The following is a 25,688-nucleotide window of genomic DNA, read 5'->3' on the forward strand; positions in this document are numbered from 1 at the left end:
GGATGGGGGCAAAGTGTGGCAAGAGCATTTATTGTGGGTGGATGAAGCAGGATAAGAAGGCTTAGGATTGGCTAGTTTGAATAATTTCAGTGGGCTCTGGGGCACAGGGGCCATAATCAGGACCTGGAAATAGTGGCCCAAGTATGAAAACCTCAATAAAAGAGGTAGTTGGTTTGCAGATGAAAGACATACTTTCAGGTAAGTCCTTTACTATCTCTAGTAGTTGGCTAGCCCTGGAAGAGGCAGTTTGTCCAGGGTCAGCAGGGCCCCATGATGGCCAAGCATCAGATTTAAAAGACATGCGTAATACAGTCTCTATGTGGAACTTCCTCTCAAAATAACAACAGTAGCTACAGTTAGTCTAAACACTACATAAAACATTTCTTTTTCTCTTTCTTTGCCCCTTCCTTCCTTCTCCCATTTCTCTCTCTCTCCCACTCTCTTTTTGTACTTTTGTGCCCCCTTCTCCTCTTTTCTTCCCTCTCCCCTCTTCTCTCTCTCCTCTGTCTCCCTTTTTCTTCCTCTTCCCTCCTTTCCGTCTTTTCTTCAACACATGTTAGTCAAATGCCTCCTAAAATCCAGGCATTATTCTAACTGCTTACTGTCTTCTGAGAAGTAGAAAATACTAATCTTATTTAGTGGGTGAAGTAATTGGGCATAAAAAGATTTAGGAACGTCCTGAGGTCACACAAATCACAGACAGCATTTCCAGTGTTCAAAATAAATCATGCCTTATTCTTAAGACTCTGTGTTTAAACAGTATGCTGAACACACAAGAAAGAGTATCACGACCTAAAAGTTTGGTGTGTTTGAATCTAAGTATCGCACACCTACCAACTTGAGAACTGAACTGGATTGTTGGCTAGACTCAGAAAATATTAAGTCCTCAGGAAGTTGCAGTGACTCTTCATTCATTCATCCAACAAATATTAATTGAATATCTGGTTTCTAGACTAAGTTCCATCATTTATTAACCATGTGACATAGAGAAAGTCAATCTAACTCTTGGTTTCCTCATATACAAAATAAAACAAGATTCTTTTGTAAATCAAAGTCAATATTAAAAAACACTTTGTAACTCACCTATATAATAAGTGTATATAATTTCTGGGCCTTGGCCACTCATTCCATAGCTGTCAAAAATGTAATATCAGCATTTCAAAGTACAGTGGCTTCTGAGTAATGAACTATGCCTCTGTGTCAAGCATAAAAAAATTTGCTGTTGATGAGCAGTCCATTGAACATTCTTGTCCTAAATATTATTCTAGTGGTATAGTCCACTCCTGGTTATTCATTTTTTGTCCAAATTATGTAAGTTCTAATAATGGGAAGGAAATTCAAATCAACTTAATTATACTGAAATTTCAAATCTTTTTCTTATTTTCAGGTCAGAGCTATATGTGGGAAACATGGATTATATCTGACTTTGAGTCTTTTGGAAACATTGCTTAACCATCAAGATTTGGGTTACCAAAATGAAATAAAGTAAGTTGATTTTTTTATTTACACAGTCCTTTATTAGAATACCAAATACATAAGTTTGTCTCTAGGCTAAAATTTTATATGTGAAATGATCAGTTTATTACCTAAAGACAGAGTTAATAGATGTTTGTTTATATTAAGATCACAGAATCTTTTTGGCCATAGAAAAATGAAAGCCATAAACTTCCACTTCCAGTTTGCTGGTAAATGGCAAGTCAGATTTACCATGTCATTCTAAACAACTAAAATATAGGACAAAATATATGAAGTGATACTTTCTGGACTACTTTGGACATCAGGAAGCACACAACAGTGATTCCTGAGAGAAGGAAATGAGGTAAGCTCAGTTTACTGAACAAGAAAGAGGACTCCAAACTTAGCCCCACCATTCTCCTTGAGCCAAAGGAATAGAGTATGAAGTTCAGGAAGGCCAAGAAGTCTAGAAAGTTGGTACAACATAGCAATGAGGCGAGATACCCTTAGAGGCCTTTCTAGAGACTTCCAAAGAGTTACCCTGAAGTCTTCACGTGCAAACTTAGCTAATGTATGCATTTGAGGAAACTACCCAAGGCCAGCAAAAGAAACATCAAGAGAAAAAAGAGGAGAAAATTTTAGATCTCACACAGAGTTGCTGCTGCTGCTGCTGCTAAGTCACTTCAGTCATGTCTGACTCTGTGCGACCCCATAGACGGCAGCCCACCAGGCTCCCCCGCCCCTGGGATTCTCCAGGCAAGAACACTGGAGTGGGTCACACAGAGTTGGGAATAGTTCAAATTTATACCAGAGAGGAACACATGTGGGATGGATTAGAGTCCTCAAAATGGTATTATGCTATAGTGAAACCTAATGCATTAGACGGAGAAGGCAATGGCACCCCACTCCAGTACTCTTGCCTGGAAAATCCCATGGACGGAGGAGCCTGGTGGGTCGCAGTCCATGGGGTCGCTAGGAGTCGGACAAGACTCAGCGACTTCACTTTCACTTTTCACTTTCATGCATTGGAGAAGGAAATGGCAACCCACTCCAGTGTTCTTGCCTGGAGAATCCCAGGGACGGGGGAGCCTCGTGGGCTGCCGTCTATGGGGTCACACAGAGTTGGACACGACTGAAGCGACTTAGCAGCAGCAGCAGCAATGCATTAGAAACTGGAGTCTCAGAAGGAGATAAGACAAATATAGGGAAAGAAAAAAATGTTGAAAAAAATAATGGCTGTAATTTTCCAAAATTGAAAAAAACTATAAAGACATGGACCTAAGAAGTTTAATGAACTTCAAATATAAGTAATTTGAAGTAAACCATACCAAGGCTCCTTATAATCAGATTGCTTAAACTAGTAGTAAATTAAAAATCTTAAATGCACAAGAGAAAATGACAAATTACATAAAGAGCAACAAAGATAAGAATTATGACAGATTTATCAAAGATAAGAATTATGACAGATTTATCATTAGACACATAAACAATAAGACTGTAGAATAACATCCTTAAAGTATTGAAGGAAAAATGATCATCCTGAAATCCTACATCCAGCAAAACTGTTTCAAAAACTAATAGAAATTAAGATGTTTTTTACACATACAAGGACTTCCTAGGTTGTGCTAATGGTAAAGAGTCTACCTCCAATGCAGGAGACTACACACAAAAGATGAGAGAATTCATAACCATCAGAGCAGTACTGCAAGAAATAGTAAAAGAAGGCCTTGGGCAGAAGGAAAATAATCATTTTTAATCTGCACAAAGAAATGAAAAGTATTGGACATAATATGTCAATGAATAAAAATACAATTTCCTTATTTAAAAAAAATCTCTCTAAATGATAATCAATTGTTTAAGATAACAATAATAACAATGTACTGTGGAGTTTGTAACATAATAGAGGGCAGCATTTGACAATAGCATAAAATACTGCGAGGGGAAATAAAAAAAAGTATACACCTGTATACTCTCAGCTAAGTAGTATAATTTTGGTTGAAGGAAGAGTATTCAGTTAAAAATATGAATTGTTGTTGTTTAGTCACTAAGTCATGTTCAACTCTTTTGTGACCCTGTGGATTATAGCCCACCAGGCTCCTCTGTCCAAGGGATTTTCCAGGCAAGAATACTGAAGGGTGTTGCCATTTCCTTCTGCAGGGGCTCTTCCTGACCCAGGGATTAAACCCAGGTCTCCTGCATTGCAGGCAGTCTCCTGCATTGGGAAGTGGATTCTTTTCCCCCTTAGCCACCTGGCAGGCCCAAAAATACTAATAGAGAAGTTTAAATTGAATAATCACATATAAATACTAAGAATAAACCAAAAAAAGGAGGAAAAGCAAACAAGAAACAAATAGGACAAGTAGAAAATAAATGCAAACAATGATGCTAGATTTAAATCCAATCATATCAATAATTACAGTAAGTATTAATGGTTCAAATGCACCAATTAACAGGCAGCAATTTTCAGATTTCATTTAAAAAGCAAAACCCAACTAAATGCTGTCTGAAATGAACCCTTTTATAATATAAAGGCAGACCCAGTAAAAGTAAAAGGATGGAAAGTGATATACCATACTAATTGGTATGAATGAAAAATAAGCTGGGATGGTTACACTAAAGTCAGACAAAGTAGATTCTACATCAAGGGGTATTGCCAGAAATTCAGTTCATCAAAAGGATATACAGACCTAAATGTTCATGCCCTCAATAACATAGTTTCAAGTTAATAAATTAAAAACATAAATCGGAAGGTGGAATAGACAAATTCACAATTTTATTTAGAGAATTGAACATATTTCTGTCAGTAACTGACAAAAACAAGTAGACAGAAAATCAGTAAGACTATAGAAAATTTGGTTTTTCCAGTGTTCATGTATGGATGTGAGAGTTGGACTATAAAGAGGGCTGAGCGCAGAAGAATTGATGCTTTTGAAGTGTGGTGTTGGAGAAGACTCTTGAGAGTCCCTTGGACTGCAGGGAGATCCAACCAGTCCATCCTAAGGGAAATTGGTCCTGGGTGTTCATTGGAAGGACTGATGTTAAAACTGAAACTCCAGTATTTTGGCCAGCTGATGTGAAGAGCGGACTCATTTGAAAAGACCCTGATGCTGGGAAAGATTGAGGGCAGGAGGAGAAGGGGATGACAGGGGATGAGATGGTTAGATGGCATCACCAACTCAATGGACATGAGTTTGGGTAAACTCTGGGAGTTGGTGATGGACAGAGAGGCCTGGCATGCTACAGTTCATGGGGTCACAAAGAGTCAGACACAACTGAGTGACTGAACTGAACTGATAGAAAACTTGGACTATATTATCAACTAACTTGATGTAAGTGGCAATTATACCCCACACAACAGCAGAATACAGATTCTTTTTAAGTGTTCATGAAATATTTAAAAGATAAACCCTATCCTGAGCCACAAAACAACTCTTAGTAAATTTAAAAGGAATAAATCATATAAAATATGTTTCCTGACGACAAAAGAAATAAATTAGAAATCAAAAAGCAAAAATTAAACAAAACCAAAAATAAAGCAAAATAAAATCCCATAATTCTCCCAACATTATAAAACTAAACAATATACTTTATAAATAACCAAAGGTCAAAGAAGAAATCACAAGGGAAATTAACAATATTTTAAACTGAATTCAAATGAAAACACAACATGCCAGTAACCTGTCTTTTTTTCTTTTCCTTGCATTTTATATCTAATCCATCAGTAATTCATGAATAAATCAACCCTATCTTGAGAGTATGTCAAGATCCTGCTCCTTTCTCACCACCTCTATTATTACTTAACTACACCCCATCCAAGCTACCATTATGTTTCTCTTGGATTACTATAATGGCCTCGTAACTGAATTCTGCTTTTCCCTTGTTCCTAGTTTATCCTCAATACAGAAGCTACAGTGGTCTATTGAAACCTAAAACAGTTAATGTCACTGCTCTGCTTATTACACTGCAAGAGGATGTTATTTCACTCAAAGGAAAAAGAAAATTGAAGTCCTCATAAAGGGCTCTACATAATCTCCCTCTCCAACTTCTCTGGCTCCACCTATAATTTCATTTGCTCATTCTGTTCCAGTCACACTGTTCTCCTCTTCTTCCTCAAACACACCAGGCACACATCCACCTTAGTACCTATCTTCTGGATGATTCCTCAACCTAGAATATTCTTTCCCCAAATATCTTCATGCTAACTCCTTCACCTCCCATAAGTTTTTGCCCAGTGTTACCTTGTTTATAGGCTTATACTAAACATTATTTAAAGTTGTAGTCCCCCCATCCTTTCTTCCCCTTAACCTATATTCCTTTTGCTTCCTTCTATACACTTACAAACAATTAATGTATTAGGTAACTTATTGATGTATGATGTTTATTGTTGTTATAAATTAATCTCTGATAGACTACAGACTGTAGTGCCACAGGGCAGGCAGAAACTTTATTTATTGATATATCCCAAGTATATAGAGCAGTGCCTGGCACCTAGTAAGTATTTGACAAATATGTATGGAATTGAACTGAACTAGGGGAAGAATAAAGTTTCAAAATGCTGAGGAATGCAGATACATAAATTTTCCCTAGTCCTTAGCTCATGGTCAAATTGAAGCAGGCTTTCCCTAACCATCTCATCAAAATAATGTTCTTTGTGCTATACTCTCTCTTAGCATTCAGTAATATTCTTTCCTATCACTTATTACTATTTGTAATTATGTATTTATTTGTATGACTTGTTAATTTAATGACTCGATAGTGATCTCCTTGCTGGCAAGGATCATGACACATTATATTCCATCTTCTTGTAGGCCAGTATTTGGTACATGATAGACACAGGGTAAATATTTGATTAATCCATTTATTCATTCATCTAACAAATATTATGGAGTGCCTACTGTGTACCAATTACTATTCTAATCATTGGGAATATAGATATGAATAAAACAAAGTCCCTTCCCTTATGAAGCTTCTATTCTAAAGGGGAAGAGAAACTATAAATAGCTATGTGACATATCACATGGTGATAAAGGTCATGAGAACACCAAGTGGTAAATGGCACGTTGAGCCTAGCCAGTGAATTTCCACTAGACCAGTTTTGGACATGGGAGTTTTCCTTCTGTAAAATGTTGGAGGTAGTTGGGTGAAGGTGAGGGAGGCAGTTAAGCAGGAAAAGCAAACAAGTGGACTAAGAGCTGAGTAGAAAATCAATAAGCTAAAACTGAGACCCCCACAGGCACTGGTATAAAAGGCAAAAATGCAAGTGTCAAAGTTCATGTTATACTTGGTACACTTGATAGAAGTTCGGGTCCAGAACCAAGATTCCAGGAAATAGAAGTATGAGGATAAGAGTGAAAGAGAACAAATGAGGTTAGGCTACTTATAATTATATGAAAATTCTCAGCTTCCTACCATTTTATGTGTATTATCAGAGAAGCACATTGATTTTTTATTCACCTATCTTTGACCTCTGAATGTTCAAGGACATCAAAACCATGAGGCCAATGAAGAATTGCGTTTATAAGTGATAAACCTGTTTCATTAAACAGTCATTGGCTAAAGCTCTTCTGTTGAATTAAATCCATTCCGTTAAGGGCTTTGTATGCAAACCTATATCCTTAAGAGATTAAAGATGCAATTTAGACATACATTTTAGAAGCTGAATGCATGAATCATTATTTTAGTACATATTGTCCATTAATCTGCTGTTCTATTGGGAACCCATTTGGAATGTGGCTGCTTACTAATTAGCAGGATTCTAGTGCTGAGCTGCTTCCTGATTAAATGTCCTTTAAAATCAATAAAACATCAGGAGGGATTATGGTGATGTGGGATTAGCCCCATCTAACCAAATAAAATGAGTTGTGTTCTTTTCTTAAACTGTCACATTGCAAGAGCTGATGAGAGGAACAATTTCGAGCATGCTGCAGCAAAGTTGTTGTTTTGTATGTCTGAGTGTGTGTGTGTGTGTGTGTGTGTGTGTGTTTTAACATTGAGATTTTGTTTTTTGCCATTTGCCTACCAATTAGCAAAGACATTAGTGAATGACTGCCAGAGTAAGGCGATTTTGAGAAAGACTTGATTACGATTTCAAATCTCTATTCTGAATCACCCTTATGTAAAATGAATTCAGGTTGTGTTGGATGAAAATTATTATCCCAGTTCTTGGCCAGGAACGTGTAAGTCAGAATTAGCATTTAATGTTTCTGTGTGACTTTGCAATAAATGGTAATTAAGGAGAGCAGAGAGAGAACAGGAGGCAAACTAATACTCTAAAATTGTATTGGCAAAATTAAATGCTTCAAACCCAGTTTAAAACATAGGCACTCAAGCCAAATTGTGTTGGGGGAGGGGATAAATAATGAAGCTGCTATGGGTGGCTTCATAAATAGAGCGGCACAATTGACACAGCCCCAAGTAGACCTTATCGTACACATCTGGCCCATTATTGGGAGTGCAATTAGGTTGAGAAGGACTGGTCTGATAATCCCAGGAACAACCAGAGGATTTTAAGAGATAAAGGAAACATGAGGTGTCCAATTCAGCAATTATTTTTTAATGGGAATAGGAAGATTGTAAGGGAATAGGAAAATTGTGAGCTATTAGAGGTATGGTATGAAACCGCCCATTGGTTGGGTCTTGGAAACCAGATCTGGCTTTTAAGAGTTCATTAATTACAATCTTCTCTTCCAGAGCCTGTAATTCCTATGGGGTAAGAATTCTAATAGTAATATTGCTAATAAAGTTAGTAGTAGTAGTAGCCAACATTTATATAGTGCTTACTATATTCTCAGGCAATGTTCTAAGTGCTTTATAAATATTAACTCTTTTAATCCTTGCACATACTTCATGAAATAGGTACTATTACTTTTCAAATGAGGAAGCTGGAGCACTGAGAAGCTAAAACTAGTATGTAACTGATAAATGAATTCATCAGTAAGACTAAGTCAATACAGGCTCTCTAGCTTCAGGTTCTTGGCTTTTAATACACCAAAACAACTCTCCTACAACTCCTATGAAATTTAAAGGCCTATACGATGGTGCCCAGGCACAGGGGCTTTAGGCAATCTGCCTGCATTTCACGGTCAGCTCTAACCTTGGGCTTGGTGCTGAACACGGGTTTGGATTTTGAGGAACTCAGTATCTTCCTGCCCTAGGACGTGTAGGAGGTGTAGGTTATGAATACAAAAGTGAAGAGGCTTTAGTTCCGGGATCAGGTATGATCCAAGGAACCCCAGGGCTTGCACGTAGCATCTCCTCACTGGTAGAGCACCTCCACTGCCCCTTCAGCCCCCATCTATGCAGAAAGGCAACATGAGCTCTGTAATCACACAGGCCTAGATGGAAATCCCAACAGTCATATGCACTGGCTTTGAGAACATGGACAAGTCACTGATTTCTCTGAACATTACATTTTCACCTGTTAAATGAAAAAAGACAAATCGTTTTGTCTAGATTTGAGAGTTTATTGCCTGTCTACCAAGTAAAGACTGAGCTTCTCACGGGTAAATGGAAGGTGAGAAGAATACAATTTAGGTTACATGATTAGGAAGATGAAAGCAGAGAAAGATGCTGCAGTTGGATGAGATTTTCCAGCAGCTGAGTTAAATAAGAACCAAGATAACCCCCTGACTCAGAAGGATTGATGTATCTCCACCTACTATGTTCACAAATAGGGCTACATGCTCTACATGGCTTATCTCATTTTATATTTCCAACAGTCCTACAAATTAATGTTTTTATACCCACCTCACAGATGAATAAAATGAGGCTCAGAGTCTAGGGAAAGGCTACCCACTCCAGTATTCTGGCCTGGAGAATTCCATGGACTGTATAGTCCATGGGGTCGCAAAGAGTCAGACATGATTGAGCAACTTTCACTTTTGGAGTCCTTAAGTAAATTGTCCCCAAAGTTGGGACTCTTTAAACCTTTCTTCCTATTGTGGGTTGAATTGTATCCCCCTAAATTCATATGTTGAATCCCTAACTCCCAGCCTGTAGACCATGTATTTGAAGATAAGATCTTTAAAGAGATGACTAAGATAAGGTCATTAGAGTAAGCCTCCATCCAATCTGACTGGTGTCTTTATAAGGAGGAAATGTAGACACATAGACAGACTCCAAGGATGGGCTCTTACAGAGAAAAGACCCTGTGTTCAGTTCAGTTCAGCTGCTCAGTCGTGTCTGACTCTGTGACTCCATGGACTGCAACCCACCAAGCTCCTCTGTCCATGGGGATTCTCTAGGCAAGAATACTGGAGTGGGTTGCCATGCCCTCCTCCAGGGGATCTTCCCAACCCAGGGATCAAACCTAGGTCTCCCACATTGCAGGCGGATTCTTTACCAAATGAGCCACCAGGGAAGCCCCCCCTCCCACCTTTTTTTTTTCTTTTTTAAATAGCAACCCTAGCAGACTATACAGCCCCCTGCAGGCTAACAGTCTCTTCCACGGTCTTCTTTCTACCCACCTCCTTTTCCTAGAATATGTTGTGCCCCTCAGTTGGAATAGTAGATTGCAGGATTCTCAAGGGAATGGCTTCAGTGATTTAACTTTTCAAATCATGGGACTTAACCTATAATTCTACCAGTCTGAACAGAGGTGGCTCTTCGGTACTACTAAACACTCAGCGGAACTTGGTGGGACTTGTAGGAGCCAATCAGATGAGAGATGGAAAGGAGTATCTCAGAGACAGAAGGAGCAGTATGTGCCAAGATAAAAAAGCAGGCAAGAACATAACAAGTTTGGAGAACCACAGACTGTCCATTTTGTCCAGAGTATACATTTCACAAGGTAAAGAAAGGTGATGAGTTTCAGAAGGAAGTACCACACATGCTTGAGTGAATCCTGTATGAAACATCATCAAGATTATAAGGGTGTTTCTATAAAATAGCCCCCATTTTGAGTTGTTACTATGGTTAGACTTTTGGGTTTTGTGTTAATATATAGGAGTTTTGTGTAAAATGTCATCTCCTTCAGAGATGACATTTTAATTTTATTAAAATTCCAACGAACAAATGAAGTGGCAAGAAAAAAAAATACCAGAAGCAAAAACTAATAGCCACTCTAATGTCAGAATCTAGAAAGAATCTCCACTGGCTAAGAACAATGGAATCTGGGAAAATCTTGGTGCCCCAAGCTTTGTCCTGCCTACTTATGGAAAGTGCCAAGAACAGAAGATATTTTTGTCCCTTCACCACAGTCTTCTCCTTGACTTGGAGGCCCCAAGTCTTAAGCAACCAGAAAAGTACATAGGTACTACTTTCTGTATCTGTTTGAGTACAGTTCTTCCTCTCCTTCTCTCATCCAAGTTTATATACCAGTACACTTTGGAAGGAATGATGCTGAAGCTGAAACTCCAGTACTTTGGCCACCTCATGCAAAGAGTTGAATCATTGGAAAAGAATCTGATGCTGGGAAGGATTGGGGGCAGGAGGAGAAGGGGACGACAGAGGATGAGATGGCTGGATGGCATCACTGACTCAATGGACGTGAGTCTGAGTGAACTCCGGAAGTTGGTGATGGACAGGGAGGCCTGGCATGCTGCGATTCATGGGGTTGCAAAGAGTTGGACACGACTGAGCGACTGAACTGAACTGAACTGAACTGAACACTTACCCTCATACTACTTCTCTGTATCTGTGCAGAGATCACAACTCCTAGGAATAACAGAGCATAAAGCTTGGTGTGAGGAAGGCAGAAATGGCTAAGCTCGGCTGTGGTATTTGTATCTGGTGAAATGTCATCCTAGAAATGTAACATCATGTAGGTGGGAGCAGAAAGAGGTGCTCCCTGGTAGTTGTGTATGTTGGGAAGTGTGTGAAAAATAATATACAGAAATGTCAGAGTTGAGAGTCCAGAAGAGGGGCGCTCTCATGCCCCACGATACTAGAACTCAACAGTAAGGAAGATTCCTCTTTCTTGGTAAGAAGCCCTCCCAACCCCTCTTTCCTTTCTCTAAAAAATGTGTTCTCTTTCCCTTGCTGTCTGGGGCACTTGAGCAGGGCTCACCATGATTGGAGACCACAAATTACAAATTTCTGCTGCTGCTGCTAAGTTGCTCCAGTCGTGTTTGACTCCGTGTGACCCCATAGACACCAGCCCACCAGGCTCCCCCGTCCCTGGGATTCTCCAGGCAAGAACACTGGAGTGGGTTGCCATTTCCTTCTCCAGTGCATGAAAGTGAAAAGTGAAAGTGAAATTGCTCAGTTGTGTCTGATCCTCAGCAACCCCACAGACCGCAGCTTTCCAGGCTCCTCCGTCCATGGGATTTTCCAGGCAAGAGTACTTTACTGATCCTGAATAAACCTGCCTATGCTGGAGAAATATCTGGCAGTCTGTTTCAGGTCAACAAGTGTACCCATTATGACGGACTATACCGACACAGTGTCTCATATCCAACAGTTGTGATGGGAAGATCCCACCTCTGAAGTGGTCCCAACTGAGAGGCACCAGGAAAATGTCTAAGGAGCACCAAATGGTAGGAGTTGTCACCGCCCCTTGACTGAGGGGCTGGATGAGCAGTGAGTAGGGCCAAAGGAAACCTATTAAATTCTCCTACTGTGCTGTACTGAATGTGAACAGTTTCTCATTTGACACCAAATAAAGAGAAAACCCCAACGTATGAGGCCTAATTTTTAAAAATACTGTAGAACAAGGAAAGTAACCATGATCCTGCAGACTCCAAATAACAGCAAACTTCTGAAAATGATTTACTCTAGAAACTAGAAAACATTTAGAAAGACATTGGTATTCTGTATAGGATATAAAGAGCCATGTCTCTGTTGAAATGAATTGGAAAGTAATAAGCATAATGAGATTAGAAGACTATTAAAATGAAATGCAAAAAGCACTAAAGTGAAAAGAAGAAATTAAACTGAACTTGGTGAAATGTGGCTAGGTTCAAGGAAACTGAAACTTCTGCAGCATAATGAAGAGGTAGCTGGGATTATAACTATGTTTGGTGATGGATGTTACCTAGACTTATTGTGACCATTTTGCAATCCACACATATTGAATCATTATGTTGTACACTCGAAGCTAATATTTTATATGTCAATTATATCTCAATTTAAAAAGTATAATACAATCAAGGAAAGCTGAATATTGCTAGATATTCTATGATATTAAGACACTTATTTAAATGTTTAGGTCAACAAACCTTTTTTATAAAGGGTCACATAGTAAAGTGTATAGGCTTTGTGGGTGTATAGTCTGTTGTAACTATTCAACTATGTCATTGTAGCCTGAAAGCAGCCAAAAACAATACATAACAAATAGCCAGGACTGTATTTTAATCAAATATTACTTACAAAAGAAAATGTGATAACCAGAAATTAATGATTAGCAAAATTAACACTAAAATAAATCTAATTCAGAACATCAGAATTGATAAGTTTACACAGTATCTAGAGGAAAAAATGAAAAAGAATAGTAGAGATAAAAGAATAAGAATAGAGACTGAACTAAGATGCTTGATATTGTGGAATAAGAAACTAGAAGAACTGACAAGACATTAAAGACAAGACATTAAACAAAAGGTCACAGCTAAAAAAACTTTGCATAAGTAAGAAAAAAGAAAAACCCTGTGTACAGACAATGAATTCATTAAGATATAAACTAAATTAAGAAAAAAAAAAAGCATCCATGTTTCTGCTGACAAAACTTTTGTGCTACTGAGACAACGTGAATTATTTAAGGATGTAGCCAAAACAAAATTAAACTAAATCAAAGCAAATAAATTTAAAAATAATTATAAATATATCTAAATAAGACTGACCTCATACTTCTGCAAAGTGTACCAGTGGAAAGGAGGAACCTCTAATATGGAGGACCAACTATAAATTATACCTGAATTTTTAACTGGGCAGAGAGTTAGCACCCCTAACACACCCCACCCCTCATCACACTGTTCAAGGGTCAACTGTAGTTTGCTTCTTTCAATCTGGCATTTAAACACCATAATAAAGTTTAAAGTTAAAAAATAAAAGCTACAGTAATAAACATCAGAAGACCCTGGAACCATGTTCATGGAATTCTAAAGGGGGGGAAATATAACTGAAACCAAGTTATATTACATTTCATGTGTAAGGCCATAGAGTTAAGGGTGCAGGATTTTGGAGTCAGAGTTTAAATCCTGGCTGCCCCATTAATCAGCATGTCCACAGCCAAGTCATTTACATGTCTCATGAGATGGTTGTCTCAATTAAATGAGAGAATGCACACAAGAGACTCAGAATGCTCATGAAAGGCCATTTTTAAAGTTTGAATGACATTAGAATTTGAACTCGGATCTGCCTGAATCTAGAATCAGGTTCACAGACCTTGTGCTTCAATCCTGACCTCTCTGACTCAACATGGGGCATCTGGCACCTGCTACTGTGATTAGAATTATATTGCCTTTTGTGGCAGCAAAAACCCATTGCTATGTTTAAGATGTCAAGGGCTCTTTGGAGGTCCTAGAGTAATGTAAAGAATATGGGATAAAGAATATATTTTATTAGAGGACCTTAAGGATTTCATTGGTCATATATCACTTAAATCAGGCAGTGTCCAAGTTCAGTACTTAGAAAATATGTCCTGTGATTTCCTTCCCCTTCTATCAGCAAATATTAAAGAAGGGGCATGAGAGTGTCTGGTGCCATTTTGTCCAGAAACCTTGCCAAATATTTGCTAACTTCTAACAGCTCTAAAAAATAAATGTTATGCAATGTGGAAATATCAATAGATCTGGGTTTTTGTTGTTGTGTTGTTGTTCAGCAGGTCAGAAGATGTAGCCTTAAGCCTGGCCCTCCTAAGAGAAAGGAATTTCAAGAAGTGTAGCAGACAGGAGACGCTTCTCCTTAAGTTTATTTCCAGATCTGTGCTAATATCAGATCTTTGTATGTTAATTAAAATTCCTAGAGAGTGCTACTTTTCCAACCTTCTTTTCCATGCCTAGCCCTTGTAGCCGCTGATGTAATCATCAGCTTATCTGGCTGGTGGTTCTGCTTACCTATGCCTTGTCTGTTCTTGTACCCAAAGTGACATGAAGCTCTGGAGGTTATATTTTCTACACTGACAAAGAACTTTTCTGATTTGTGATGCCAGGTATAGAAAAGTTTTATTAAGTATAAGCAAAATGAACTAGTTACATATCTAATGAATTCATGGAGGTTCCTTAAAATATTAAAAAGCTACCATAAAGCTTAAGTATTAAAAAGCTACCATAAAGCATAAATATTAAAAAGCTAGCATAAACCCAGCAGTCCTACTCCTGGGCATGTATCTAGAGAAAGTCAGAGTTTGAAAAGATCCATGCACCCCATTGTTCATTGCAGCACTATTTACAGTAGCCACGAAACAGAAGCAACCTAAATGTCCATCAATAGATGAATGGATAAAGAAGATGTTACAAAGTAATATTACTCAGCTATAAAAAGAATGAAGTAATGCCATTTGCAACAACGTGGATGAACCCAGAGATCATCATACTAAGTGAACCATGCCAAAAAGAGAAAAAGAAACAGTATATGATATTGCTTATGTGTGGAATCTGAGGCGGGGGGAAGATACAAGTGAACTTATACAAAACAGAAGTAGATCCATAGACACAGAAAACAAATTTATGATTACCAAAGGGGAAAGGAATGGAGGAATAAATCAGGAATTTGGGATTAATATATGCACACTGCTATATATAAAGCAAAGAAGAACTAAAGAGCCTCTTGATGAAGGTGAAAAAGAAGAGTGAAAAAGCTGGCTTACAACTCTCAACATTCAAAAAACTAAGATTATGGTATCTGGTCCCATCACTTCATGGCAAATAGATGGGGAAACAATGAAAACAGTAACAGACTAAATTCTTGGGCTCCAAAATCACTGCGATGGTGACTGCAGCCAAGAAATTAAAAGTCACTTGCTCCTTGGAAGAAAAGCTATGACCAACCTAGACAGCATGTTGAAAAGCAGAGACATTACTTTGCCAACCAAGGTCCATATAGTCAAAGCTATGGTTTTTCCAGTAGTCATGTGTGGATGTGAGAGTTGGACCATAATGAAAGCTGAGCACTGAATAATGGATGCTTTTGAACGTGATGTTGGAGAAGACTCTTGAGATTCCCTTGGACTGCAAGGAGATCAAACCAGTCATTCCTAAAGGAAATCAGTCCTGAATATTCATTGGAAGGATTGATGCTGAAGCACCAATACTTTGGCCACTTGATGTGAAGAGCTGACTCATTAGAAGAGACCCTGATGCTGGGAAAGATTGAAAGCAGGAGGAGAAGGGGACAACAGAGGATGAGATGGTTGAATGGTATCACTGACTAGATGAACATGAGCTTGAGCAAGTTCTGGGAGATGGTGAAGGACAGGGAAACCGGAAGTGCTGACGTCCACGGGGTGGCAAAGAGTCAGACATGACTGAGCAACTGAACAACAACAGTATATGACATAGATAACCAACAAGACTACTATATAGCACAGGGAACTATACTATACTAGACAGGAATTATATAGTAATAACCTGTAAGGGAAAAAAATCAGAAAAAGTGTTTGTACATGTACATCCATGCATGCATGCTAAGTTGCTTCAGTTGTGTCCAGCTCTATGTGACGCTGTGGACCATAGCCCACCAGGCTCCTCTGCCCATCAGGATTCCCCAAACAAGAATACTAGAGCGGGTTGCCATGTCCTCCTCCAGGGGATCTCCTCGACTGAGGGATCAAACCCACGTCTCTTCCGTCTCCTGCACTGGTATATAAGTTCCTTACCATACCACCACCTGGGAAGCCTAAATATATATACATATATGTGTGTATGTGTGTGTGTGTGTGTATTTATAAATCAACTATACTTCAATTAAAAATAAAGAGAATAAAATCACATGACATTAAAACTCTTCTAGACAACCTAGGACATATTCTCACAACTGGCTGTTTATATTTGCTTGGCTTCTGATGGGCAAAGAGGTGCTAAAAATTCTTTTCACTTAAAGTTCAGTTGCTACCAACAGAACTGTCTTGCTAGCATAAACAAACAAAAAAAATACTTCAAAAAGATACAAAGTCACACACAAAATTAGGGAATAATGAAACTCTGGGAAGCGTTGAAACCAAAAAATAAGGAGAAACACAGAGACAGAGAGTGGGAGAGAGGAAAGAAGGGAGGGAAGGATGGGAAAAGTGATAGATAGAGATTAATTAGACAGTTTGGATCACAACATTGGCTAGAGAAGGGTATAGGACATTGATTGTAGCCCAATATCCTAGAGAAGCATATTTTTATATAAATTGAGAATGGACGCTGGGCAAGCAAATGTAAGTTATTTTTCCTACCAAAGTGTTCCTAAATTACTTGTAAGTTTTAAATGACTCCCTGATTATCACATGCCCACACATTGCTCAATGCAATTTCTGCTTGGGGATTTCACTAAATATTGTCTATTTGCACTTAGCACCCATTTCTATCCCCTTCTATGTTCTTTCCCATGTTGTAATACTTCCCATACTTGAGAAGCCTATAAAGAACATTTCCAAAGCTCCCTTGACATTGAGGTTCTGGAATTGATTTAAGTTCCATCACTGGGATGCCACTGCATGAGATTTGAAAGGCAGAAAGAGTGGCGAGAGGGGCAGGGACGTTATAGTATATATTACTTTCCTGCAGTAGTAGCAACTCCAGACCCTCAGTTTTTGCAGTGGCCAGAATGCCATCTATACTGTCTAGTCACCAAACTCATGGTCAAGGGCAACTGAGACATCAGCTAGAATTTCCTGCAGTTCCCTGGACTCTGGACTACATCTACTGAGACCTAACCCTTAGCCCATGGGCAGAAACCAACCTCCATTCTACTAGCCCCTGAAATCATTTTATGGGCATTTAATTTCCATTTCTAGAAGAAACATCTAAGAAGAAAAGAAAGAAAGAAAATGAAGTCTCTCAGTTGTCCGGCTCATTTTCACCACATGGATTGTAGCCCGCCAGGCTCCTCTGTCCATAGAATTTTCCAGGCAAGAATACTGGAGTGGGTTGCCATTTCTTTCTCCAGGAGATCTTCCCGACTCAGGGATCAAACTCAGGTCTCCTGCATTGCAGGCAGACTCTTTACCGTCTGAGCCACCAGGGAATCCCTGAGACACATAAAGTAGCTTCCATTTCCTTCACTGCACCCCTAATGATAGAGGCATCTAAAAATTCCTATGATATCACAGTCTATATAACTTTTAAGCTTTTCTGTACATTCTTTCAGAGCTTCCTACTTTGCTCACAGATACTATGTTTCCTTTTCTTGCATAGATGGGAGAATTTTGTTGAGTGGTTGGGCAGAGCTTCCTCTGATTTGTCATCTGATTTTCCTCCAGGTGAGTCTGGTTATTTTGTTCCTTAAGAGACCTCCCATTCCCAGAGGTCTTGTTGATGCTGTGACTTAGCTCCAATGGTCTGTTCATTGGATTTCACCTCATTGCTCCGAGAAATGTAAATGGCTTACCAGTGATGAAAATTAAGAGTGAAGTTTGCATTAATGGCTATTTTTTAAGGTCAGTTAGATCATAAAAGGCATAATTCCCAGGTTTGTTTTTTTTTTTAATTAAAGAGTTTATTTATTTATTTATTTTTAATTGAAGGTTAATTGCTTTTCAATATTGTGTTGGTATCTACCAAACATCAATATGAACCAGCCATAAGTTTACCCATGTCCCCTCCCACTTGAACATCCCTCCCACATCCCTCCCCATCCCAGCCTCTCTAGGTTGTTACTGGGCCCTGGTTTGGTTCCTTGAGTCATACAGCAAATTCCTATTGGCTATCTATTTTACACATGGTAAAACAGCTGTTTTTATGTTTCCATGTTACTCTCTCCATACATCCCACTCTCCCTTCCTCCCCCACCCCAGCAGTGTCCATATGTCTGTTCTCAGTATCTGTGTCTCCACTGCTGCTCTGCAAATAGGTTTACCAGTACCATCTTTCTAAATTCCATATCTATGCATCAGTATACGATATTTGTTTTTCTCTCTCTGACTTACTTCACTCTGTATAATAGGCTCTAGGTTCATCCACCTCATTAGGACTGACTCAAATGTGTTCCTTTTTATGGCTGAGTAATATTCTATAACATACATGTACCACAGCTTCTTTATCCATTCATTCATGTAGTATATCATGAAGCATTATCTAGAAATAGTCCTTTAATATGGATGTAGTTCATTTATAAAAGAAGTTGATATAACTTATTAGAATTTCAGTTGTATAGTCCCTTAGATCTGGGAATCCTATAGCTAGATACTTTCCCTACTAATATCTCACCAGAAAGCTCTCCAAGATTTATATACAGTGGTGTAATTTTTGTGTGTGCTGTGTACTTAGTCACTTAGTCATGTCTGACTCTTTGCAACCCCATGGACTATAACCTGCCAGGATCCTCTGTCCATGAGGATTCTCCAGGCAAGAATACTGGAGCAGAGAGCCATTTCCTTCTCCAGGAAATCTTCCCAATCCAGAGATCAAACCCAGGTCTCCACATTGAAGGAGGATTCTTTACCATCTGAGCCACCAGGGCAGCCAAGATCCTTCAAGGACCATTTTATTAAATTACAGTATATCCAATTAATATAACTATGCAGCTGTAAAATCACATGGCTGATCTAATACAGGAAGATTTCCAAGATATATTATTAAGTGAAATGACGAAGATGAATTGAGCAAAATATTTAGCAATTAACAAGTGTTAAATATGACAGGTGAAAAAATATGCATTGATACTAATCTGTTGTTGCAATTCTCTATTTAGTACATCCATCAACCATTTACTGGTTACCCTTTGGATCAAAATACAAGGTACTGAGAGTTTGGTGGGAAGTGTAGTGTATCAGTTTGCATTCCAGTGAAAAACAGAAACCTCACTAGGTATTTCAAACAAAGGGAATGTATAGCCCGTGGTTGAGGGATTGGTCGTTACCCATAATTAGAAGACTGAAAGCACAAAATGAGAATAATGAGTGTATTCATTTCCCTAGGGCATTTGTCATAATGAAGTCAGAAACTGAGTGGCCTAAAATAACAGAACTTCTTCTCTCATGGTTCTGGGCACTAGAGTGAGAAATCAGGGTGTCAGGAGGGCCATGCTCCCTCCCAAGGCTCTAGGACAGAGTGTTTCCTTGCCTCTTCCAGCTTCTGGTGGCCCCAGGCTGTTCTTGGCTTATGGTTACAACTACAATCTCTGCCTCTGTCTTCCTATAGCCTTCTTCCCTCTCTGCCTCTCTTTTGTACCCGTGTCTAAATCCTCCCTCTCTTTCCTTGTACAAAGACACTACTGTTCATTCAAGTTCGGGCCCACCCAAATCCATAATGATGTCATCTTAACTTGATTACATCTTAAGTTGTTTTCAAACAGGGCCTTATTAACAGGTTTCAGTGGTACCTGTTTAAAGGATATATTTCAACCCATGACCATGAGATAACCCAGATATTAGTAACTATAGAAAGCAGCTATCATCCTTAGGGCTGAAGGAACATAAAGAAAGGTGTACTATTAGCAGAACCAAGAATCTCATAGGGTGATTGTAAGTCTAACAAACAAAAAATGCTGGTCAGTGTTACACTCTAGAGCAACAGGAGTGCAGTGGTGCTGTTGCTGCATTGTTGTGACAGCCTGTGGCTTACTGAGAAACAAAAGTCTTGGTTTCTTCCCATTCCTATACTGCTGGAGCTATGATTATTAAATGCTGTTAGGCACCGGGTGGGCCATTTTGTTTGCTGGTTCTTTAGCCCAACAGGTAAGTGTCATAAAAGGAAAGGAGGGATATTATAAGAAACTAAAGACAGCTATGCATTTGGAGTGTGTAGAACTGTGAATTTTCTCATTCCCATTTTCATTAGAAGATTCTATGATAACCTGATTAAAATGATTCATTTTCATATATACTGCCTCATATTATAAACTTGATCACATCTAGAATCACAAAAATTCTATGAACTTGCTTTTAATGTGCATATGATATTTGCATATCACATAAATACTTAATGTCTGTAACTTAGACTAAGGACTAGAATCTTGGCAAGGTCAACCAGAAGACAAGATAAAATACAAAATAATATTTCTTTGAAGGCTATTATTTGGAATTCAAATTGAACAACCAGATAGAAAAGAGGAAAATCCCCTCTGTATAAGAAGTTAACATCTCATAAAATCTCTAAAATTATCCATACAAAATGTTTCCAGCATTCAATTAGAAACCATCAGCAATGGTATAAGAGAGGATATGGATTTTCAAATAACTGTAATTAATACATTTGAGAAAATTAATAAGATGGAGAATTTTCAGCAAATAATTAGAATCTATAAAAAATATATAGGACAAAAAAATTTAAAAATAACGAAATTTAAAACTCAATAGATGGGTTTAACAAAAGACTGGGCATATCTGAAGAGAGAATTATTGAACTAGAATATGATTCAGTAGGAAATATTCACATTGAAGTATGAATGAGAAAAAGAGTATATAAAAGATATATAGGAAATAGTGACAATATCCAACATACATGTAATGAGGAGGACGAGAGTAGAGCTGAAGCAAGATTGAAGAAAATTATGACTGAAAATTGCCAACAGTGATAAAATATCTCAAGCCATAGATCCAAGAGATGCTGAAAACTCCCATAAAGACAAATACAAAAGAGCTTAGACCCTCCAGATACATATGTTATAATATCTAAAGTAGTATTTTACAAAAATGAAGTACGACTCAACTTTGAATCTCTTCACAATGGAGCTGGTGAAGTGAGGGAGAAGAAGAGGGGAAGCAGGAAGCAAGGAACAGGGCTATCGCATGACTGCAGATGGGAAATTAGAAGGGAATGATGGTCGCCTTGGAGACTCATTGATCCCCCAAAACATTTATTGAGGGCCCATTACTCAAGATAACATAGAAAAATGGCTGAGTTTAACCTCCCTCTTATTAAGGGTAAAAAAAAAATCCATAGTAATTTCTACTTAGAACTACTTATACTGAAGGAACAGAAAAGCCAGATTTTTGGTTTATGTAACTGAAAACTCTGGCAGCAGCAAGAGCTAAAATGGTTTTATCTAGCCATTGGGCTTCCCTTGTGGCTCAGCTGGTAAAGAATCTGCCTTCAATGTGGGAGACCTGGGTTCGATCCCTGGGCTGGGAAGATCCCCTAGAAAAGGGAAAAGCTGCCCATTCCAGTATTTTGGCCTGGAGAATTCCTAAGCCCATGGTGTTGAAAAGAGTCTGATATGACTGAGCGACTTTCACTTCAAGTGTCAGATCAAGAATCTGCTCTCTGGCTCTCTGCCTTCTTAATCTGGTGTTAGCATCATCTTCAGGCTCTAACTGTTGGTGTCCAACTGCACTTGGCACCCCTGTAATAGCAGAATAGCTCTGGGAGCTAGGCTTATCATCCCTCCACAGCACTTTCTTTTGGGAGGTCCTGCCAAGAAGGAGAGAACTTTACTAAGAAACTATAGCAGATTGTTGTTCAGTTGCTTAGCTGTGTCTGACTCTTTGCGACCCCCATGGACTGCAGAACACAAGGCTTCTCTGTCCTTCACTATCTCCCTGAGTTTGTTCAAATTCATGTCCATTGAGTTGGTGATGCTATCCAACCATCTCATCTTCTGTTGCCCTCTTCTCCTTTTACCTTCAGTCTTTCCCAGCATTCAGTGAGCCAGCTCTTCACATCAGATGGCCAAAGTATTGGAGCTTCAGCATCAGTCCTTCTAATGAATATTCAGGGTTGATTTCCTTCAGGATTGACAAGTTTGATTTTCTTGCAGTCCAAGGGACTCTCAAGAGTCTTCTCCAGCATCACAATTTGAAAGCATCAGTTCTTCAACACTCAACCTTCTTTATGGCCAACTCTCATATCCATACACGACTACTGGAAAAACCATAGCTTTGACTAGACAGACCTTTGTCAGCAAAGTGATGCCTTTGCTTTTGAATACACTGCCTAGGTTTGCCATAGCTTTCCTTACAAGGAGCAAGCATCTTTTAATTTCATACACGCACGCGCGCACACGCACACACACACACACACACACACACAGGGCTTCCATAGTAGCTCAGTGGTAAAGAATCCACCTGCAATGCAGGAGACATGGGTTTGACCCCTGGGTTGGGAAGATCCCCTCGAGAAAGAAATGGCAACCCACTCCAGTATTCTTGCCTGGGAAATCCCATGGAGAGAGGAGCCTGGAAGGCTACAGTCCATGGAGTCACAGAGAGTCAGACACATCTTAGCAACTAAACCACCACTATGGCTTTTCAGATGCCTTTACACTCTAAGTTGTTACAGGGTATTCAATATAGTTCCCTGTGCTATACAGCAGGTCCTTACTGTTTATCTACCAATTTCAAATAACCAATTTATTCCTCCCCACCCTTTCCCCTTTGATAACCTTAAATTTATTTTCTATGTCTGTGAGTTTTTATAAGTTTTATAAGTTCTATTTTATAAAAGTTCATTTGTATCACTTTCTATTTTATAAATTCATTTGTATCACATTTTTAGATTCCACATGTATTTTGTCTTTCTCTTTTTTACTTACTTCACTTAGTATGATAATCTCTGGGTCCATTCACGTTGCTGAAAATGATATTATTTAATTTTTTAATCTGTTTTTATCTATGACTTTATTTTAGGTTTACCTGGGAATTTTCTAGAAGTCCCAAACTGGGTTCTCACCCCATAAAAATTCTGATATAATTGGTCTGGTGTGACACCTAGGCACTGGTAATTTTTAAAGCTCTCCAAGTGGGAGCATTTTAGCACTAGTGCTGAAGACCACTGATTTCAAGTTATTAGTGGGTGGTGTGGGGAGAGATGGTAGGGCTGGCTGTGTAACTCTCAGAATCCACTGGAAGCCCTGTAAAACCTGGCCCTTGCAACACCTGGAGATCTCTAGAAGCCAGCTTGGCCTATTTCCTCCAATGCAAATCTTCAAGGCAGACTAGACAGATGGTTATTATTTGTCCTTCCTGCTGTGTTAGAAAGAAAAAAAAATCATCCCTATCTTGGATTTCTCAATTTCCACATGTGAAAACCATTACCTTTTAAAATATGCTTATAGGCATTAGGAAGGGGAAAGGAAAGCTTAAAAGAAACCAAGGAAACAAGCCTGCATTTTCTCCTTATGGGACTTTTAGAAATGCCAACAATAGAGAAACTGGACTGGGACAAACTCTATGTTCTAGATCTTATATTAAAAAGAATAATGCATGTGAAAAATTCCTGACACATAATGTAAAGTTCTCTTTTCTGGAAAAACTAGATTGCTTAAGATCACATAATAGTAACACAATGACAAACAATACTACATTGCATTGGGCATCTTCCCTGTGTTAAGCATTTTTATGTAGGTAATTTTTAATTACCTACACAGATCATAATTTCAAAATGCAATTATCATTCCCTTTTCACAACTGACAAGACTAGGATCTGAAAGCTTGCAGCTGGTAAAGGGAAACATCTGGATTATATTAATAGCATTCGTACCTGACACCAAAGTTCACCTATAGCATCTGGGTTAGATATGGAAGAACAGAGAAAAATCCTTCCTCCTATAGGGCCTGCAAAGGAATGGGAGACACAGAAATACACAATCAGTGGTTTTATTTTCCAAACTTCAAATTAAGGTCACATGATCGTCCATTTTACATGCATTGAGTACTTATTCTCATGCTGGGTTCTGGGCCTTCAGAGATTATGAAATCACATTGCCCTCTCCATCAAGAGACTATGGGAGAAGATTCATAATGATTTGTAAGTGCAATGTTAAGAGTCTAACAAAAGGCTTTTTAATCCAATTTGTTTATTTTATAAGCATCCTTACATAGATAGCTCCTAGTTAATGTTTACTGAGTACTTGCTATGCTCCAAGTATTTGCTTTACATTTTCTAGTCCATTTAATCTTCACGGTAACCTATAGATGGCATTATCCCCATTTTACAGAAGTGGAAACAGACACCAAGAGGACAAGTTCCTTGCCCCAGATCATGCAGCTAATAGAGAAAAGAGTCAAGCCAGGACTCAAACCCAAGGGATCTGGCTTCAAATCCTCTATTCCCCCACCATTATGTTATACTATCGACTTCTACCTTTTTAAAAAATTCATTGATTGAATCGTTTTATTGAAAATAGCAACAGCCAACTCAGAAACAATATGTATTTGCTAATGGCATATTTGGGGCTTCCCTGGTGTCTCAGCAGTAAAGAATCCACCTGCAATGCAGGAGCCACAGGAGACGTGGGTTTGATCCCTTGGGATTGGGAAGATAGAGGCAACCACCTCCAGTATTTGTGCCTGGAGAACCCCATGGAGAGAGAAGCCTGGTGAACTATAGTCCATAGAGTTGCAAAGAGTCAGGTACAACTGAAGTGACTAAGCACACACACAATGGCATATTTGAATTATGCAGTAAATATTGAAGCTGAAGCTCCCAGAAATCTGTGCTGTGTAGCTGTCATATGAATTTGTACAGTAAAGAAGTTGCCAAGTCTGATGACAGATGTTGAGTGATGAATGAATGATGCCCACAATAAGCCTTAGTGGACTTAAACTGAAGGTCTTTATGTCTTTTTCCTACTTCCTAAGGAAATTTCTTCTATTCATGAAGGCAGCAGCCAGAGCAAGTAGTATGTGGGTCATAAAATCCCCTGGGGTAGGGATGCCATACTCTTCCCATATAGGACCTCTGACCATAGAAAGGAACAAGAAAGGGGAAGACAAAAGTTTTACCTGATCCCTCAAGTGCAAACTCGAATGGAAAGGAAGGTGGAAGTGCTTCATTCTCTAAGAGGCAAGACCACAGGAAAAGGCCCCTTGCCACTCCCCAAACTGGAAAAGCCCTTTTCATTCAGGGAAGTTCAACAGGCTGTTATCTCTGTTTATCTGGAACTCTCTGCTCTATGCACATGCCCACCATGTTTTGTTTTGTTTTGTTTTTTTTAATTTTTTAAAATTAATATATTTTAATTGGAGGCTGATTTACAATATACAATATTATGGAGGGTTTTGCCATACATTGACATGAATCAGCCACGGGTGTACATGTGTCCCCCATCCCAAATCCCCCTCCCTCCTCCCTCCCCACCTCATCCCATCCCTCTGGGTTGTCCCAGTGCACCAGCTTTGAGTTCCCTGTTTCATGCATTGAACTTGGACTGAACTTCCATTCTTCTTTCCCATCTATTACACATATGGTAATATACATGTTTCAATGCTATTCTCT

At 38.8% G+C, this 25,688-nt stretch overlaps 1 protein-coding gene across 2 annotated transcripts in view; it reads left to right on the forward strand.

The window, feature by feature from the left end:
- The window catches only part of C3H1orf87 (chromosome 3 C1orf87 homolog), an 83,262-nt gene that overhangs the window by 41,295 nt on the left and 16,279 nt on the right, over positions 1–25,688 (forward strand). Inside the window, exons 8-9 of one of the 2 annotated variants that reach the window (XM_005204505.5) lie at positions 1,388–1,485; positions 17,730–17,794. In XM_005204505.5, the coding sequence (XP_005204562.2) occupies positions 1,388–1,485; positions 17,730–17,794 (163 nt within the window). Of the gene's footprint in view, positions 1–1,387; positions 1,486–17,729; positions 17,804–25,688 lie in introns of both variants that reach the window. The other variant, NM_001206121.3, reaches the window with a different exon arrangement.

This window comes from Bos taurus, chromosome 3 (genome assembly GCF_002263795.3).
Source record: "Bos taurus isolate L1 Dominette 01449 registration number 42190680 breed Hereford chromosome 3, ARS-UCD2.0, whole genome shotgun sequence".
NCBI lineage: Eukaryota > Metazoa > Chordata > Mammalia > Artiodactyla > Bovidae > Bos > Bos taurus.